At 43.3% G+C, this 19,355-nt stretch overlaps 1 protein-coding gene across 4 annotated transcripts; it reads right to left on the bottom strand.

Annotated features, from left to right (window-relative positions):
* Positions 1–7: 7 nt before the first annotated feature.
* On the bottom strand, positions 8–19,346 carry LOC111605684 (glutamate synthase [NADH], amyloplastic). 4 transcript variants are annotated; one of them, XM_023324351.2, is made up of 15 exons: positions 19,170–19,343; positions 10,499–10,994; positions 10,275–10,402; positions 6,851–7,937; positions 6,642–6,644; positions 6,336–6,499; positions 5,109–6,272; positions 4,917–5,047; positions 4,492–4,850; positions 4,285–4,430; positions 3,479–3,588; positions 3,290–3,423; positions 1,412–3,231; positions 688–1,346; positions 8–622 (listed from the first exon to the last, which is right to left on the bottom strand). In XM_023324351.2, exons 2-15 carry the CDS (start codon positions 10,802–10,804, stop codon positions 477–479), a joined length of 6,357 nt encoding a protein of 2,118 aa, XP_023180119.2. In that variant the 5' UTR covers positions 10,805–10,994; positions 19,170–19,343; the 3' UTR covers positions 8–476. The 4 variants fall into 4 exon arrangements, with proteins under 4 accessions (XP_023180119.2, XP_023180120.2, XP_023180123.2 ...); XM_023324352.2 differs by lacking the exon at positions 6,642–6,644; XM_023324355.2 differs by lacking the exons at positions 8–622; positions 688–1,346; positions 1,412–3,231; positions 3,290–3,423 and having other exon boundaries at positions 3,536–4,182; positions 19,170–19,346.
* Between the last annotated feature and the right edge of the window lie 9 nt (positions 19,347–19,355).

The following is a 19,355-nucleotide window of genomic DNA, read 5'->3' on the forward strand; positions in this document are numbered from 1 at the left end:
CACAAATATATATATTATGTGATATAGGTTTTTGTTGTTGATGTTTATAACGCGTTAACGGTTAATTTCTAGTTATTGTCCTTGAATTTGGATATATTTTTTTAGACCCAAAATATACGAGTTCTGGGATTTTCGACACATTTTGTTTCGCACTCATAATTGACTTTCTCTCTCTTATTCTCTATCAAACAAAGTCTTGGAGGGCATCGCAACCGCTGGACTGGCCAGCAGCGCATTGTGGGCGTGGCGTCGCCAAAAAATAAAACGATAATTAAAAGGTGTTTAATATGTAGTGTAAAAAACTGAAGTCTTTTTTAGAGTAAACTAAACTAAAATCGCGAAAATAAAAATCACAAATTGCAAATCGGCTTTCACAACGAAAACCATACGAATTTTTCTATGCTAAGGACGACGCACGCAAACAGACAGAAGATAGACACCCCGCATCACCATCCAGCATCAGCATCATCAGGTACTTAGAATCTGGGTACTGTTGGATCAATGACACCGCCAGGTCCGGGCAATCCGCTGGGTTTGCCCGTTAGGTAGGAATCCACTTGACGCGCAGCCTGACGACCCTCAGTAATGGCCCATACCACCAACGACTGACCTCGACGGCAATCTGTAAAGCAGGAAATTTTAATTTTTAACTGTTTCCATGTCATCTCAATCAGTTCAATCACTTACCGCCTGCTGCGAACACCTTTGGATTGGAGGTGCCATACTGTCCATTGCATGCCTTTATGTTGCCGCGAGGATCCAGCTCCAAGCCCAGCTCGCTTGGCACCGTCTTCTCAGGTCCAAGGAAGCCCATGGCCAACAGAATCAGATCAGCTGGAAAGTATTTCTCCGAGCCGGCCACCTCCTGCATGCGCCACTGACCCGTTTCTGTCTTGGTCCACTCGACCTCGACAGTGTGGACTCCCTTAACGTGGCCATTCTCACCGACAAACTCTTTGGTTGTGGTGCAGTATTGGCGGGGATCTTTGCCCCATTTGAGGCGAACCTCCTCATGACCATAGTCCACACGGAATACCTTGGGCCACTGTGGCCAGGGATTGTCCTCGGCACGCTTCGATGGCGGCTCCGGCAATATCTCGAATGTGGTAATGCTCTTAGCGCCCTGTCGCAATGATGTTGCAATGCAATCGCATCCGGTGTCGCCACCGCCAATTATGATGACATCCTTGCCCTCAGCCGAAATGATTTCCTTCTTGCCGCCCAGCTGCTTTTTCTGCTGCGCCTCGAGGAACTCCATAGCAAAGTGAATGCCCTGCAAATCGCGATTGGCCAAAGGTAAATCTCGCGGCCAGGTGGAGCCAGTGGTCAGCATGACCGCATCATAGCTGGTAGTGGAAATGGTGTTATTCAGAATTTCAATAAGACTCCACAAATTTAAAGAAATATATACCTCTGCACCAACTTCTCTGCGCTGGTGTCCTTGCCAATGTGCACATTGGTGCGGAACTCAATGCCCTCATCGGCCATGAGATCCACACGTCGCTTTACCACGTCCTTGGACAGCTTCATTGTTGGAATTCCGTACTGTAGCAGACCTCCGACACGATCGTTGCGCTCGAAGACCGTAACAAAGTGTCCGGCACGGTTGAGCTGCTGAGCAGCTGCCAGGCCAGAGGGACCGGAGCCCACAATGGCCACTCGCTTGCCGGTGCGGGTCTCTGGTATCTCAGGCTTGATCCAGCCCTGTTCAAAGGCATGATCGATTATGGCGCACTCGATATTCTTGATGGTTACTGCCGGTTCCGAGATGCCTAGCACGCAGGAGCCCTCGCAGGGAGCTGGGCAGACGCGACCCGTAAATTCTGGGAAATTGTTGGTCTGGAGCAGCTGTCGCAAGGCTTCCTGCCATTCGCCATGGAAGACCAGATCGTTCCACTTGGGTATGATGTTGCCTAAAGGACAGCCCGTGGAATTCGACTGACAGAATGGTACACCACACTCCATACAACGGGCGGCCTGCATCTTCAGGTTCTTTCGCACATGTGGGAAATTGTAGACCTCATCCCAATCCTGCTGGCGAGCTCCTGCATCACGATATGGAGCCGCCTCGCGCTTGTATTTGACAAAGCCACGCAGCTTGTCCAGCACACGGTCTGCACGCTTCTGCTCCAGGGCCACATCCTGTATGGCTTCTTCGATGTCCTTGATGTGCGGTTCGTGTTTACCGTTGCCATTCTCAACGGCAGCCACCTTGGCTGACTGCTGCTGTGCCGCCTGCTCGGCCATGTCCTTGAGAGCCTTCTGATATTCGTATGGGAAAACCTTGACGAATTTCGACTGCTCTTGCGCCCAGTTATCGAGCAGCTCCTTGGCCACCTTCGAGTCGGTTTTCTCAATGAAGTCAGCCAGGAGCTGCTTCACCAACGACACATCTTCGTCCAACTGCAGCGGCAACAGCTCTACAGATTCTGGATTGACCTTGGGCTTGAACGAACCATCAATATCATAGACATAGGCAATGCCACCGGACATGCCCGCTGCGAAATTGCGTCCAGTCAAGCCAAGGATAACAACCAATCCACCAGTCATGTATTCGCAGCCATGATCACCCACACCTTCCACGACAGCAGTCACGCCTGAATTACGAACACAGAACCGCTCAGCAGCTATGCCTCGGAAGTAGGCGGTGCCCTCGGTGGCGCCATATAGGCACACATTGCCCACGATTACATTCAGATGCGACTCGAATGGTGCGGTGTCTGGTGGCGTGATGATTACATTGCCACCGCACAGACCCTTGCCCACATAATCGTTGGCATCACCCTTCAGGGTCACGTTAACACCACGTGCCAAGAAGGCGCAGAAGCTCTGACCGGCGGAGCCCTCAAGGAAGATGTCAATGCTCTTGCCAGCAGGCAGGCCAGCCTCGCCATATTTACAGGCAATGTGATAGCTTAGGGTCGAGCCAAACGCACGCTCTTCATTGTGTATGGGCATGTTGACGGTGATGTTGTCCCGGGAACCGTTAAAGATCTGCTGAGCCTGCTCGATTAACTTGTTATCGGCACGCTTTTCCAGTTGGAAGTCCTGCTTGACAGAGCCGCCGACAATGTTAGTGCCTGGGCGCAGCTCCAGCGCTGGCTGCAGTAGCAGCTTGAGATCCAAATTGCTAGCCTTGATTCCGCGTTGGCTGGCCATGCGCAGCAGATCGGTGCGTCCAATCAAGTCCTGGAACTTGCGGATGCCCAAATTGGCCATGATTTGACGGATCTGAAAGGTTATGAAGGAACTGAGTAACAAAGGAAGAGAGGCTGAGTATCGCACTTACATCCTCAGCTAGCATGAAGAAGAAATTGATGACATGCTCCGGTTTGCCGGTGAACTTCTTACGCAGCACCGGATCCTGTGTGGCAATGCCCACGGGACAGGTATTCAAATGACACTTGCGCATCATGGTACAGCCTACAAAAAGATATAAGAGATTAGGGCACATTACAGAGGGACATACTTAACATACCCATAACAATCAAGGGAGCTGTGCTGAAGCCAAACTCGTCGGCACCAAGCAGAGCAGCAACAACCACATCGAAGCCCGTGCGTAGTTGTCCATCAGCCTGAACGACCACCCTGCACATCCACAAGCGATCCATGGTAGGAGGAAGATACGACATAGAAAGGAATGCAATGTTAATTGGATATTCAAAATCGAGATTAATGTAATGAGAAGAAATTACGAATGGAGCACAGCGCGGCGCGACGATCGTGCGAGCGAGCAAGTGAGTGGATGGCACCGATCGATGGTTCGGTTTCGGTTTCGGATCGGATCGGATCGGTTCGGTTCGGATCATAATCAATATCATTTCGGTTTGTATTTTGTCTGAATTTGACATGTGGCATGTGTGTGTAGATGAGTTGTGTGTGAGCAATCAGGCTATATATACATATATATATCTCGATGTATCCGTTGATCTCACGATAATTGACTGAATTTTGATTATGAAAGACAGCAGCATTAACGACATCATCGAGCTATATGCAATGTTATGTGTAGGTTTATATGTGTGGATCACTTTCCTTTATCCGGCTAGCCTCACACACAGACCTGTTGATCAATCCGTAGCATTCGAGCGTTCGATCGTTCGACCGTTTCTCTTTAAACTCAATTCTCAATCTCTGTTTATCATCGAGCTTTATTCTCAATACGTTTTCCAACGCTGTCATCTGGATAACCAGGCTCTTCTTCAGTAATATGTTTCTTTCATGATTAGTAACAAGTGGGGGGTTGGGGAACGTGCCCCAGGGGTCTGCTGGTCGAAAACTTACCTTGAGCGTAGATTATTCAAAACAAGTACTTGATGCGTCTCTGCAACGCCAAGCTCCCAGGGCAGGCCAGCATTCTTAATGCCCGTCCAGGAGCTGGCACCGGTGCCGCCATCGTGGCCAGAAATGACAATATGCTCAGCTTTGCCCTGTAAAGAAGCCATCATATAGATAAGAGTCTGCGTAAGAGATCAGAGCTCTTCAACTTACCTTGGCCACGCCAGAGGCAACCACACCCACTCCCACCTCGGAGACCAATTTGACGCTAATGCGCGCATTGGGATTGGAGCACTTGAGATCGTAGATCAGCTCGGCGAGATCCTCAATGGAATAGATATCGTGATGTGGTGGTGGCGATATTAGACCTACGCCCGGTACCGATTTTCGCGTCTTGGCAATGTCCTTGGTCACCTTGTAACCAGGCAGCTCACCGCCCTCACCCGGCTTGGCGCCCTGAGCCATCTTGATCTGCAGATCGTCCGCATTGGCCAAGTACGAGGCAGTCACACCAAAGCGACCAGATGCCACCTGCTTGATCGCCGAACGACGGCTATTATTCGGATCTTGATCTGCAATGGATAAAATATAAAGATTAACGTTGAGTTGAGTAAGAGACTTGGTTTTCCCAAACTTACTCAAATAGCGATCAGAGTCTTCGCCACCTTCGCCGGTGTTGCTCTTGCCTCCAATGCGATTCATGGTTATGGAGAGCGTCTGATGCGCCTCCAACGAGATGCTACCGAAGCTCATGGCGCCAGTGGCGAAGCTGTGGAAGCAAACTTGAAGTCAGAATCAAATGGGAATGCTACAAAAAAGAGTTTACAAACCGCTTCACAATCTCGCTGGCCGGCTCCACTTCGGATATGTCAATCTTCTGACGATCGGTTACGAACTCCAGCTGTCCACGCAGCGCACACTTCTTCACACTGTCCAGCGTGGTCTTTTTGAAAGCCTCGAAGGCGTTCTGGTTCTTGTTGACGGCCGCCTCTTGCAGGCTGCCAATGGAGGAGGGCTCGTTGATGTGTGCCTCGCCGCCATGACGCCAATGATATTGTCCGGGATTACGAAGGATGTGTGTGTCAGGCGATACCTTGCCATACGTCAGCTGGAAGCGTTCCAGACCCTCCTTGGCCAGAATCTCCAAGGTGACACCGCCAATGCGACTTTGAGTGCCGCGGAAACACTTATAAATTATTTCGTTGCCCAATCCTACTGCCTCGAAGATCTGGGCGCTCTTGTAGGACTGTAGCGTGCTGATGCCCATCTTGGCCATTACCTTAGCAATGCCAGTATCAATTGCCTGCGCGTAGGCGGCGTAGATCTGCTTGTCGGTGACATCTGCACTGATGACGCCATCGTCCCGTAGCGCCTGGGCCAATTCGAAGGCCAAATAAGGGCAGATAGCATCGGCGCCGTAGCCGAGCAAGACGCAGACATGGTGTACCTCCCGTGCCTCGGCAGTCTCCACAATAATGCCCACCTTCATGCGTTGTAAAGTCTCGATAAGGTGATGATGCAGTGCACCCAGAGCGAGAAGAGCAGAAACCGCGACATGCTCATTGGCGCCAGCCTCGCGATCGGAAAGCACGATCAGCTGATAGCCTGCCTGAGCAGCACTGGCACCCTCCCGACAGATACGATCGATGCACTCCATGTAACCTCGACTTCCCTCGCTGTACTGGAATGTAATGTCCAGGACCTTGGTCTTCCAGCCGCGATGCGTGTTGCGCTTAAGCAGCTGGGTATCTGGAATGCTCAGTATGGGATTGGGTAGCCAAATGCGATGGACCTGCTGTGCCGATGGCTGCAGCAAATTCGCCTCCGGTCCAAGTGGACACTGCATGGACATAACCACCTTCTCACGGAATGGATCGATTGGTGGATTGGTCACCTGTGCGAATAGCTGCTTAAAGTACTCATACGGAATGGGCTGAAAGCCGGACAAACAAGCCAGCGGTGCATCGTTTCCCATAGATCCGAGTGCCTCTTTTCTGCACAGGATTAAGATTAAGGAAGTCATTAGGGCATTCAAATAAGGAGCTAAGATCACCTACTTGTTTTGGAACATGGGTATCAACAGCATGTTGACCGTCTCCGTGGTGTAGCCAAAGAGCGAGAGTCGCGGATCGAAAATGCCGCGCTGCGACGCTGGCGGCTTGGGTGGCTCCACGATGGGCGTGTTGAGCACATTTGCATTACGAATCTCATCCAGCGTGATCTGATGGGCGGAAACAAGGTGCGAGATGGATTAAACTAACAGTTTTCGGATAGCTTTGGAACAAGGACATGCGATGCAACCCAACGTAAAGCAACAAAATGTCTACAACGACTACGACTCGGCGCAAGATCCGACAACTCACCATCTGGCATTAGTCCACATCAAATATACATATATATCACATTGTGAGCATGGTAGAGAAATGGACAACAACAATTACAATTACAGAGAGTTAGGTATATCAACATTAACCAACTGTGTTCAACTGTGCTTCGAGTGTCAGAGTGAAGGGAGTGCTACCAGGTCGGTGGGTGGGTTCTCGAGGGTTCAGGGCTTGTGAAGCCAACTTACCTTCTGCTGCAGCCATTCGGAGTGGGGACGCGACTTGGCAATGCGCGACTTGAGTTCAATGTCCTGGATGAGTTTCTGCTCCTTGGTGTCCACGAGCAACATGCGACCTGGCTTGAGGCGACTCTTGAGCGTCACCTGCGATGGGTCGACATCGTAGACGCCCACCTCGCTGGCCATGACCAGCACATTCTCCTTAGTCACATAGAAGCGAGATGGACGCAGTCCATTACGATCCAAGACGGCACCAATGTAACGACCATCGGTGAAGCTGATTAGAGCCGGGCCATCCCACGGCTCCATCACACAGGCGGCCCATTGATAGAAGTCGCGCTTCTCCTGCGGCATCGTGCGATCGTTCTGCCAGGCCTCTGGCACCATGGTCATCACGGATTCGGGCAAGGAACGATCACTGGCCATTGTAATGAACTCCAGCACACAATCGAAGGAGCCCGAATCGGACAGATTCGGCTCAACCACGGGATACAGTTTCTTCAGCTGATCGCCGAACAGCTCCGACTGCATGACGCCCTCGCGAGCCTTCATCAGATTCACATTGCCACGCAGAGTATTGATCTCACCGTTGTGGGCCAAGACGCGCAGGGGATGAGCTCGCTCCCAGCTGGGGAACGTGTTGGTGGAGAAGCGCGTGTGCACGAGAGCCATGTAGGTCTCAAACTCGGGATCCTTCAGATCCGTATAGTACTCCCACAACTGATCCGAGGTGAAGAGACCCTTGTAGACCACAGTGCGGTCCGACAAGGAGCAGATGTAGAAGCGCCTGCCTTGTTTGGCCAGCTCATGGCTAGCACGTTTGCGCAGCACAAATACCTGGCGCTCAAAGGTCTTCTCGTCCGAACCCTCAGGTCGTGCGACAAACACCTGACGAGACAATGGTTCCGACTTACGTGCAACAACGCCAATGGCCTGCTGATTGGCTGGCACGGTGCGCCAGGCTAGTACCGACAGACCCAGACTCTCGGCCAGCTCATTAAACTCCGCTTCCGCAGAGGCATGCTGGGCCTCGTCCAAGTAGAAGATACCCGTGGCATAGTTGCCCAGCTCAGGCAAGGTTACACCTTTTTCAGCACTGCAAAGAAAGGTCTCGCTTAGATATATCAACTCTACATAAGATTGGAAGTTCTATTTAAATGAGATGAATTATTTCAATTGTTTAAGTTCGAATTGCCAAAAATATTCTCTCAGTGTACGTCAAACCCTTGGAAAGCAATTAAAAATTGCGCGGGTTTTCATTGACAATCGCAGAAAAAACGCTCGTCTAGCCCGCTTGGGTCGGCTGCCATTCATTTATCACCATTCATCGTGCAGTTCGCGTCCATTACGTCAAAATGACGAAACATCTGACGCCTTATCAGCCTGAGTTCGTCCGTTTGCCATTTAAACGCGCATTAAAATATACAAAACAGCGAGTTTAGAGAACTCTTGTTAGCTGATTACACAATTCGCGTAACATGTGCTTATGTGTCTGACCCAATAAATTTCCTGAACTTGAAATCATAAAAAACTTGTTGCTCATCCACACAGTCCACTGCCCTCTACACTCGTAGTCCACAATCAGACTAGAAATATACAGACGCCCTCTGAATCCATATCCACACACGCAATCCACATTCGAATTTGCGCCCCTTAAACAAACTAGCAATCCACATTTAAGTTTCCAAACAATGTCCACACTTGTAATCCACATCTTCGCCTGCAGTCCACATTCACGCTGAGCTATTTCCTCCCAACTCTCTTTCTCTCTCTCTCTTTCGGAAACACTCGGCACGTGCGTGTTTAGTGCAAAATTTCCATTTATTTCAATGTATTTCAGTGGCTTAAAAATAAAACGTTTTTTATAATTAGGTGTCGAGGTCTAGGTGTTAATTAAGCAATGTTAATAGCCAAATATGGACTATTTAAAATAAATTATAAGTCAGCTAAACAACTGCCGTATTAGTCAATTGGAGTGAATCACAGGGTATTATCAGACTAAGTACTTTGTATATTTATAATAAATAAAAATACGGGCGTGCTCGGTTAATGCACCGAAATTCAAGTTGTGGTTTCAAATTTTTAAAAATCAAATTCTGAGAGTTTAAAATAACAAACACCAATAAAATAAATATAAAAAAAACATATTGAGCATTAGAGGAACGAAAAAGAAATCAAATTTAAAAAATATCAGATATAACTCGCTGAATACTAATTTCAATTTCATTTTACAAAAATATTTGTAGAGTAATTATAATCATATAATATATGTTATCTTTTTTAATCTTAGCTAAATTACAAACACTTTCGTTTATTAGCTGCATATCTCATCTTTAAAGTCTGTATTATGCAGGTAAAAAACCCCATTATAAAGACTGTTGAGAAGAAGACAGATGTGTCATATATGGCACGTCTGTCATATTTCACTTTTGTTATTTCGTGTTGCTCTGTTAATGAAAATAATAGAATAATTTGTGCTAAAGTTATTACCTGTAAACTGCGCAGAATTCGCTACTGAAATCCCCTTGAATACATTCTATACCCAACCGAAATGTTTCTGAGTTATTGAATAATAGCTAAGCTAAGCGTGACGAGACCTGAAAGCCCGTATCGAGCAAACAGCGAAATGTGCATGGAAATCAAACAATTTTTGCAAAAAATAAAATAATTTCTAGATTCTGCTAGATGGGAAGGAGTATTTCACTATAGCAAACTATTTTTGACGTGCTCGCCTGATGTTCAACTGTTTTTATTATTTTTATTTGTGGGTCGAGACCGAGCCAATGAAGCAAATAAGTATACATATATATATATTTGTATAGTATATACATTTGTAAAATAACAAAATAGCATGTAGAACAGTTCTAGACAAGGCTACAGCGCACTCTGAATGCTCTCTAACAAACATTAAGTATATGTACAATTTTAATTAAGAAAATAAATCACGTGAAATTGTGTACAAAAAATCAGATATATCTAATCTCTTGAAAATTAAATTATTTTTAACTATTAAAAATATTTTTTAAATATTTTATACCTAATATATGCAGCTTTATCACAAAATTAATTAAATATAATTTTTCTATGCGCAAGATTAGATAACTTGCGTCAAGCTTAACGGAGACTGAGACAGACAGAGAGAGAGAGAGCGAGAGAGAGTAGATCTATTTACGGCAGAGTTGTTTGAATAGTCCAAATGGCTATTAATTATACTCTTTACTGCTAGTAGGGCATACAAAAGCTTATAGCTTTGATTTTCATATATTTTTTTTGCATTTCGCGCACGAGATCGCTGCGATATCGCCGTCATCGTCAACAACGTTTAAGACATTCATCAATGGCAGCCGGCAAACAGCTGTAAAGCTGCCAAGTGCATGTGCCCCCATGCCGTTGCCCCTACCTACCCCTATTCCCATATACGATGTAAACTTACAGAGCCTTGGCATAGAGTCCGTGCGGAATGGAAGCCAATACACCAGCGCCATCGCCGGTGTCATTGTCACAGGCGCAGGCGCCGCGATGATTCATCCGTTCTGACAGGGTCTGGGCATCACGTAGAATCTGTAAGGAGAGACAAATAAAAAGGTAAAGATATAGAAAGAGTAGCAGTAGATCAAAGGATCAAGCGATAAATAGTTATAGTGCATTTAAATTTACCTTGTGAGAGCGTTTGCCATCGATGGCCACAATGAATCCCACGCCGCATGCCTCATGCTCGTTCTGGGGATCGTAGAGTCCCTGTTTACCAGGTGCCTCCCATGGCATCTGCTTCGGCTGCTGCTCCTGCTGCTCTGCAACATGTTCTTCAGCCTGAACTTGACTCAAATTCGAATCATTCGATGCACTGCTCACAAAACGTTCGTTATCGATATTAATATCGTTTTCAAAGTTATCGGTATTGTTGCCGCTTTCAACACTTGTTGCACATTCAAATTCGCAATTGTCAGTGGTTATTGGTGCCATTATACGTTGTTACCGTTGCACTTGCTGAAACTGTTTTTTTTTCGCTTTGCGTTGTTATTCGTTAAATAATATGCAAATTGTTTTTATTTGATTTTTTATAGTTTTTCTTTTGCTTTTCAGTTTTGTTTTTACTTTTTGGCTGCACTTGGTTATAACAGTTAATTTGGCACAGAAAACGTGATTATCTTTGCTGTAAAAGAATAAAAATAAATAATTTATTTCAATTGAATTGACACATTTTTTTGCATTACAAGTTTTGATTTTGCACTGTTTTTGCATGCACGCACACCACTACCCAAACAAAAATACGATACACACACACATATACACGCGTTCACGCATGTATTCACTATATTTTGTGCTTGCCTCAACTTATTTATTATACACTAGCGCTTATTCGGGGCACACGCGACACTGACGGCTGCTCACAAGCGACTGAGTACCGACTGTAAAACGCAGCGACGTCTAACCCCCAACAGCGTATGCCTGCTGAGTGAAAACAGCGCCAGGAGCAGCGCAGCAGCAGAGCAGCAAATAAGATCTTTCGTTGTGTGCCACTCAAATTCTCAATCGTTGTTGATCAGTCTGACCAACCCTTTTCAAAATAAAAAGAAAAGCAAAAGCAAAAGCAAAAGCAAAACAACAAATAATAAGAAACTTGCATTTATGTTTGCCTCTGCTGTTCTACCTAAACAATATTTACACTCAACAGTCCTCTCCCAGAAAGGAAGCGAGTGTGTGAGAGTAGAATAGCGAAAGCCTGCTGAGCGAGAGCAGTGCAGCTACAGAAGTCTTTCGTGCCTGACCCTCTCTCAACTCCAACTGGCTCTCGCCAATCCTTTACAAGACTTTTTGCCAACGACGCTGAGGCTGCCTCAATTTTAGTTCTATTGCACTTTACAATCACTCAATCTCAAATTTACACTCTATGAGAAATGCTGCTGCGTAAAATAAATGTTCACTTGAGTCAATTATATCAATATTGTTGAGTAGAAGGGCTGGGTGAGCTTCGCAGTTTTATCGAACGTTCGTTTTCTTAACGTTATCAATTTGTTGTTTTATTTATATAGACATATATTTATTGATCAGTTACAGCACGTGTACTTTACGAGCGCAACGGGTGCATTTAAAATTTAAATTCCCATATATATGCGTTTCAATTATAAATAAATGCTGCTACAGACAACAAAAACAAGAACAACACCGGCAAACGTGTAATTTGCAAAAACAACAACGTAAAATTCATAATTTAGGTACGAAAGTTTCAGAAAACAAATAACATACAATACATTTTAAACAAACAATACACATTTAATTTATTTGCTTAGTATTTCTTCCTGTCAAGCGAAATTCATCAAATTATTTCGTACATTGAAAGTTTTTACAACGACAACAAGAGTTATTTCAATATTAATACAAACTTAAATATTATATTAATATTAATACATATTAAGTGTTCTGTGAAAACTTGTTCATTTCGAAGATGTTTTCATATGAGTTTATCAACCTCAGCTTCAAAAATTCATTAGCGAAAAATGCATTTGAATATATAATCAGTTTTTAATTTAGCATGAATGTTTAAACAGAGATAAATTAGAATCGTCTATTTTTAACAAAATGCAAATTGGTTTGTCAAAGCGAAAAATGAAAACAACAATAAAAATGCCACAACAAAATTGAACGAAAATTTTCCATGACACGCGCCGCATGAAAGAAAGAAAGAGAGAGAGATTGAGAGAATAGAAATTATCTTTTACTCGTGAATAATTTCGATAATATTGAAGCTATCTGCTGCTATGTTAATGAATGCTGCACAAATTAATCAATCAATGCCGATAAAGCTACAAGTTCAGCGATCCGATGAAACACACGTGGATTAGCTCTGCTTGTCATGCTCTGATACGTATTATCAGACAATCTGTTGGTTTGCTATACATCAAACATTCATATGCTTATGTACACATTTATATTAGTATAATATATTCGGGTATTGTAAATTGGCCAAAGTCCCAGCCCAGTCGACCGGCCGGCAAGAGAGCGATTGAACTTATCTGCCAGTGCAATACGTCACACTGCGACGTCGACAGCGACGGCGACGGCGACGGAAACGTAAGACGTATGACACATTGGTGAAATACACACGCACTAAACTCTCTTTTTGCGTCTCTCCCTTCACACTCTTCATAGACTTTGCCTGTTGCGAGCGAAGAGAGCGGGAAGCTACGACTATAAACAGAATCAGACCGGTTTTTTGGCAGCCCGAAAAAAAAACAAAATAAATAAAAACAAAAGAAAAACAAATTTTAAGCGATAATCTTTGTGTGCGAATGTTGTTATTGGGGGTCTGCGATTAGTATCAGGTGTCTAACATGTGGCTGGCGAATGTCTGCGGCTGTAGTGGAGTCAGGAGCGGGGCTCATTGCCGACGTACTCTATAGAGCTAGACTGTCACACAAGCGGTATATAGGGCCTGCCGATAGGCAAACATTTCTACATCCAACTTTGAAGTAGGTATAGCTGCACTCTAATCTAAAACAGAGTACAGGGCATCTGAAAGTCGAACCCTAGTCTAATGTTAATAATATTTAATGCATACTTTATGTGCTTTGTCACACCTATGCAGTAGACTCTCCCATTCAAGAGATAAGGCCAATTTGAAACACGGGTTCGGCGGGTTTCTTGGCACACTGAACTTTTTAAGAAAGTGCGCAATTAGCGATAAAAGAATTTAGCTAAGATTGATTGATTTCCAATTTCGAAAGAATCGATTGTTTCGGACAATTGATAAGGCTGCACGAATTAGCCTCATGATAGGCTAGAGCGGAAGCTGTATTTTAGCTAAAAATAAAAACCCATTTTATGAATGGGTTAAAGAATTTCTGCTTCACTTTGATAAGATTTTCAATGTATTCGTGATGTAGGTCGGACCCGAGTCCAAAGCTGCAAAAGCAGTGGAAAAGTTTAAAGAGACGATAAAAGTTTATAATCAAAGCCAAGATATACTAAATCTATTTATGGTCACTTTATGAGCAATACGAAACTAGTTATGCTATCTTTATAGCTAGAGTTTTGATTGCCTGTCTTACATAACTCTGACATATGTTTTATTTCAAGACCTCAAGAACCGTCGAAGGTGACTCGTGATATAGCGTTGCTAGATATAATCCTTATATGATATTATTGATATAATATATTTATTCTGATCTGTGAAAGTTCCCTTTGAAATTCTGACATATTTTTAATAGAAATACCATACACGTATCAGATAAAAAACAGATATTATCATCGATGTTCTAGGTAATGAAATATCTGCATATTTTGGTATCTTATGGTAAATACATGACATAAGCAAAATGAGACAAAAATTCGAATAGAAGTGGGGAAGATGTGCCAACCAGTCCAGTGCGTCGGTTCAAAGTCCCAGCCAGCCAGCCAACCGTGTGTGCATGACTCTATATATAGTCTAAATTTATACACATTTACCAGATATACGTATACACAATATTTATCTGGCCTATGATATATTTATAATGTAAACAAACGGTACGATTACGTGGAATGCAACAAGTTTCAATAACCTCCCAGCGAATAAATGTTAAATATCAAAAACACAAATAAGAACAAATATTGTTGGCGATAAACAAAAACTGCCTGAAATTTGGGGACTGGGGAATGTTGCGTGTCTACTAAATCGGACAGGGACTCGTGTTGCGTGCAGTTAAAATAGACGGGAGTGTTTCAATAGCGTAACGTAATACTCTGGCTATTAAATGTCGTATATTCTGATAACTAGTTTGAAAATTTGAAGATCAAATAACATAAATCAAATATTGGCTTAACATTCAATTTCAGACTTAGCTTTTACTACAAAAATATTAACATTTATTCGGATTTTAGCACTCGAATCTCGGAAAGAATGCATTAGCTTTGAACTGAAAAGGTCGTATATCGTAAATCTAGCATTGGCCTTATAATAACTTCCACATTATTTTCGACAATTGAGTATCGTAAATCCACTGCTTTCCACTTGAAACTTTAAAATCAAATATCGTAAATCTCACATTAACTTTATACCGATTTTCCGTTTACGATATACAATTAGCGAATTGGCTTTATCTGACCTAAACGCGCTACTGTTAACGTCTTATCGTTCAATTTTGGTTTCAAGTAGTCGCCAGTTTTATTGGCATACTATATAGCTATATAGGCTCTATATCATAGATGAGTGTATGTCCACCAGCTGTGCAAACAGAGCAGTTGCAGCAGCTATGGGAGAGATAGCGCCAATTAAGCGTAAACCCACAAGATTTTAATAATAGTAACAATTTGTGTTCATTATCTAGATATTGCGCTCGCCTCCCCTATTTAATTAGCCAATGGATTGTATATCCCACAGAGAAAGCAAACCTTTTTTTCTCTTCTACCTTTTTTGCCTCACGCTTCGGGCGATTTTTTATTGCGCTTTACAATTACCTTGAATAAATAACAAAAGTTGTTTTTCATTTTTTTGTTTGTTTGTAACTGAATATTTCGATCGGGCATATGCACTTGTCTAACATTCCAGACCAGCCTAGGGTTTCCGTAATTGCCTTTGAAGTCTATATAATATAGTAGTTAGTGCTACGCTAATAGAACGCTGGACATGGCACGATTTGAGCTCCAATGAAGTGTTAAGTGATAGCAGAGACAATTCCGGTTCATTCAATAGATTATCTGTTACTACTAGATATCTTTCAGTGTCTGGCAGACACAGATATAGACTGATCAGCAGGTGTTCTTAACCTGTAGTTACTCTCCAATTTCTCTCAGTGTATGCATGTTCGATATTAACAGACGACTTTCGTAGCCAGTTCTCTACCCACTCGCATCGCATTTGTCCAGATAATATAACGTGCTATGTCTATTTATAGCAGCTGCGACCTAGGTGCGGCTCTTCCCCGATCCGCCGCGACTACCGCGTCAATTAGGCAATGGCTGGAATGACTGCACTTGCACAGTCGAATAAACAAACGACGCATTTGCATTCCAGGGCGCTGGCGAAACTAAGACTAAGGCAATAGCTATTGGAATAGGTTTTCCGAGACCAGGGCGTCACCTGTAGCTTATGTAATCTGGCCCTATGCCAGGCTCGAGCTAGCACAAAATATATATTCAGAGCAGGTCTTATATATGTTTTATGTTGAGTTATCATTGTGTGAGGACAACTCTAATACCATTGATACCTAGCCCTTTTTATGTCACGGCCTCACGCAGGACTTATATTGTAAAAGCAGAACTCAAATTACCTATGAATAGGTTTTCCTAGCCCTCTTCTTTCCCATTGTTTATTCAAAGCTTTCTATTCAATACCTTGAAAAAGGGGTTCAGAGAACATTTGGCTTATAAAGGGCTTTATGCCAGTTTCTCATTGATAGGCAGACAGTTCCATTGGATTTCCTATAACTTTTATGACCCCTCCTCAGGTTTGCCACCCGTGTCTTAAACAATACTGTTCTCAGCTCAGTTGTCAAGCAGGACGTCACAAAGTGCCAATTTCTTAGCATGCAATTGAAAGAGGTCGAAGCGTGTTGGCTTATCAGTGCGTGGTCGCAGTAATCCTAGTAATAGCGAATCGATCAGGCGCTACGTCCATTGTTATACAATATCAGTATGCAGTGCCTTGGTCAAGCTGCTGACGCATTTTAAGGCAGTCAATGAATGTATATAGAACATAATACCACATATAAATCAAAGGGCATTAAGTGCAACGTAAAATTCAATTAAGGAAATTGGCGTCAGCAAATGCAGCTCAATCAAGTTTAACAATCGTACATAATAACAATTTGTTATCTTAAGTATTTATTGTTGTTATTGTTATTGTTGCTGTTTTGGCTGGTGTTGTTGTTGTTGTTGTTGTGGTGCAGCTACTTGGCATACCTTGAGCAGATGCCCTGTTTACGACGCAATTGGAGCAGCATTTTATCACGTTTTTTCCCGGTTGGAAAATCACTGATGGAACTGGAATTGGGGCCTAGGGCTGGGGTTGCGGCTGCGGTTACAGCGGCGCCTGTCGCCTAACCAAACACAGAATGTATCCAATTTCAATCCGTCTCAGTTTGCTAGCCAATCAAGACTTGTTAGTGGATTACTCGAAAAGAAATACTAATTGAAATGGAAATGAAATCGTTGTTTTTCTAAAAGGCACATGGCTACACCTGTTAGAAAGAATTCTACTCAGATGACTGGAATTACATAGAATTTTAAAAAGCTGATTTGAGCACTATATTAGAAAGCTTAAATGTTTCCAATTTCCATTTGATTGGATTCCATTTCAAGATATATAATATTATTAGTATAATGATTATATTTGTATACTAGGAACGATACAGTAATACGAGCGAGTGTTCAGTCTAGCGAGGCTGTACTGTAGATATTATTGCTTTATTCAAAATATTTGTCAATATTTTCGTCGGAAAGAGGAATCTGCTTTGCATTCTATTAGCTCATTATTTACTCTGCATTTCAAATACTTATAGAAATCTATTTATAAAGTTTTATTTTGCTTCGACTTTCGTTCAACTATTTTTGCACATCCATAATTCTATAGATTTCAATTCAAACCGGTTTGTTCTATAACCGGTCTAAAGTGTTTGATTGTGAATACCCTTTACGGCTCTATAACAAGCACTGTTAAATTCCAATTAGGGCATTTTCTCAAGTCGCACAGATAAACAACAGCATTTAAATCGCTCTTATGCCATTGCCTAAGAGGCAACACACCCATACACATACAAATACACGCCGAGTAAAACAAAGATATCATTGTTATCCTAACAGTGAAGTGCACTTGAAAATCCTTTAACAGCGTGAAAAGACCTAGAAAAATACAACAGGCTAAGTGTTTGCAGCTGATTATGTAAGCTTACGTAAAGACGAGCGAAAAAACACTGGAAAAGTGCGAGAGATGCTGTGAAACACAGCATAGCACAAGCAAGGCAGAGAGAGAGAGAGAGAGAAAGAGAGAGGCAAAGAACTATACAAAAGCTACTTCCATGTATATATGTTATGCACATATCTAAATATGTGTGCACTTGCTTATATAAAAAGATAAATGTCAGAGGGCATGATGGCATTAGTGACGTAGAAAGGTATTGGGAAAGCTCTAACGCACACACTCTAGCGCGAGCAAACATACGCACACACTTGTGCACAGGCGACATGTTGACGCCTACGTCACGTTCGCCAAACGCTGTCGCAGTAGCCGTCGCAGTGAGCGTTGACGCTGTGGGAGGCTGCTCAAAAGCATGAAAAACAAATTAAATTGAGAAAGGCGTCCACAAGGGAATGTCAAAATATTTGATGAAGGATACGCGCAAGCAAACATACACACGCACACACACATCCAAGCCTCTAATACAGATGAATGCGTTCATATATACATATGTATGGCCATTATGGTTGCTGTGCACACATTAAATGCCAAGCGCCCCCAATTGCTACTCGACAACAACAACAACAAACACAATATTGACGACGACCAACGCGCAGAGAAGTGTCGACGACGGCAGCGTCAAAATCACTGCCATGGCCTGTGCGTCGCAATTGCAGAGCTAACCTTACACTGACCTTGAAGCGGAGCAGTAGAGCAGGCCTGGTTGTCTGCTCTGGAACAGCTTTGGCGCGCACATGGCAAGATAGCGAAACGAGCTGTAGTTATCGTCGTCGTCGTCGTAGTTGTCGACGTCGCGTGCAAAGAATCCCGAAAGCAGAAAGAAAGAACAAAAAATAGTAAAGCGAAGCGTAGAACACGACTGAGGAAGGGGTGGAGCAGCATAAACATTGCTAATACATACAGAAGCTGAACGCACACGCACACATATACACAATCGCACTCACACGTACACATGTACAACAATCAACTTCAGTTAGCCAACGACAAGGGCCGTGTACTTGTGGCAGGACGGGGGCAAAGAGAACCTTTTGCTTGTGCTGTCACAGAGCCGACCATAAATAAAGTACCATTAAGCAATCACTTCAAATCATATAATAGACACACATTGCTGCCAGTTTTCACAGAAATTTATTTTAAGCGTATCTAATTGTATGCACTGCATTGTCAGCTGTAGGCGGGCCAACTTCATTCTACTTCATTCTCTCCCCAATTTTCTTCTTTTGCTCCGACTTGTATATACATTCATATGAAAGTATGTGTGTGTAAGCGCTTCTATGTGAAGTTTATCGATTTTTGCAAGCGCATATTCGCCATGCAGGAAATAATTATGTGGGCTCCTCAACTTAAATGCACATTTTATTATAATTCAATAAATTATTAAAGATTCACTTTTTTCTTTTATTAAACTTGTTTAAACATGTGTTGCATTATTACTTTTCTGTCACACTCTTTTTCGTTGATTGTTGTTTGCCGTTTAACTGTTTTCACATTGAGCACAAAATGAAGAACTTTTTCAGTATATGCGTTTGATTTTATCACTTCGATTTACTTTTATTTATCAACGTCCGATGGATTCAGAATGCGACTGATTCCTTCAAAAGACCGAAAGAGAATGAACGA

The sequence above is a fragment of the Drosophila hydei genome, unplaced genomic scaffold (assembly GCF_003285905.1).
Source record: "Drosophila hydei strain 15085-1641.00,03,60 unplaced genomic scaffold, DhydRS2 tig00000001-arrow-pilon, whole genome shotgun sequence".
NCBI classification, from domain to species: Eukaryota; Metazoa; Arthropoda; class Insecta; order Diptera; family Drosophilidae; genus Drosophila; species Drosophila hydei.